This window comes from Limulus polyphemus, unplaced genomic scaffold, assembly GCF_000517525.1.
Source record: "Limulus polyphemus unplaced genomic scaffold, Limulus_polyphemus-2.1.2 Scaffold503, whole genome shotgun sequence".
NCBI classification, from domain to species: Eukaryota; Metazoa; Arthropoda; class Merostomata; order Xiphosura; family Limulidae; genus Limulus; species Limulus polyphemus.
The window spans coordinates 511,022-512,429 of NW_013666113.1; the positions used below are offsets into that span (position 1 = coordinate 511,022).

General features: G+C 41.2%; 1 protein-coding gene across 3 annotated transcripts in view; it reads left to right on the forward strand.

Annotated features, from left to right (window-relative positions):
- The window catches only part of LOC106458713 (caskin-2-like), a 75,046-nt gene that overhangs the window by 54,649 nt on the left and 18,989 nt on the right, over nucleotides 1-1,408 (forward strand). For all 3 annotated transcript variants that reach the window (XM_022384984.1, XM_022384986.1, XM_013918255.2), the window contains one exon: nucleotides 824-934. In XM_022384984.1, coding sequence (XP_022240692.1) covers nucleotides 824-934 — 111 coding nt within the window. The remainder of the gene's footprint in view (nucleotides 1-823; nucleotides 935-1,408) is intronic.

Sequence of the window (1,408 nt, forward strand, 5' to 3'; positions counted from 1 at the left end):
TGCTCTGCCCACCGCAGGTATCGAAACCCGGTTTCTATCGTTCTAAGTCCGCAGACATACCGCTGTGCCACTGGGGGGTTAAATAAGATTCTTTGTTTGTTTGTAATTAAGCACAAAGCTACACAAATGGGCTATCTGTGCTCTGCCCACCGCAGGTATCGAAACCCGGTTTCTATCGTTCTAAGTCCGCAGACATACCGCTGTGCCACTGGGGGGCTCCTAGAAGTAACATCGCTCAATTGTGTAACCAGTAAACAATTATTCCATGGTTTATTTAGATTTTAGACTGTTACCCGGAGGTAAGAGCATTGAACTACAGGACTGAAGCATTTATATGTGTATTAAGCAACAAATTTAGAGTTGTTGCCTGGACGTTACAGTAGAGAGTTAATTACAATATATCAAGTCAAATCGATGACTGTGGTGTAACTCCACCTACTGGTCCGCAATGAATCCAGAGTGAGGCTTGGATCGTTAAAGTTGAGAACTATAAAGAAGTAGTCACAGCTGTCGTGTGATTTGCTGTTTTTAGTTGCACTTCACCCTATGAGAATGCCGTATGCCTTAATGTTACTCTGCATTGTTGCTCGCGCCGCGTGCGTACTTCCGACGCCAAAATGTCAAGATTTTACCACATAAACGTCGTAGCTATTAGTAATGGTCAACTAGCGGGACAGTGTTAACAGCTGTCTTTCGAATTCTCAGGAAATCTCCGTTCTAAATTGCCTGTAACCGGTGAAGCCCGCCTTAGGTCTGGCCGATCCATTATTGTCTAAGCATTGAAGAGTAAAAGCTAACATGATTCATGTGTTGTCTTCCCCAGGACGTCGACATCCTGCAAACCTGGCTTACGAGCCTTCATTTTGGAGACTACGTTCATCTGTTTCTCCAAGCTGGCTATGATATGCCTACCATTTCACGCATGACTCCAGAGGTAAGTTCCGGAAATATGCTGATTGTCAAGATCCAGGATTTTTTTTTAATGTGGTAACATAGATTATTTTTGTAAGCAAATTCTCACTACTTTTAAGATTTTCACACAAGGTAAGTTCTTAAATCGTAAGTTTTGTGAGAATGTAAGTTTTATATTCAATGGATTTTTGAGTCTTCCGACTTTGAATTCTGAGAACGTTTAAGTTCCTGAATGTTTTCATGCAGATCCTACTATTTCATGTCAAGTTTCTTAGCGTTCTTCTTGTGTATGTTATCGTCATAACGAATGTTATTTACTTTGAGAAATTTCAATGTTTCAACTTCATTTTTTTTTCTAATTTTCTTTTTCGTCTTCTTTAATTTGCCGATTTTGTTGTTTGGTTTTGTCGTCATATTCTAGTGGCCCCCAGTGGCACAGCGGAATGTCTGCGGACTTACAACGCTAGAAACCGGGTTTCGATACCCGTGGTGGGCA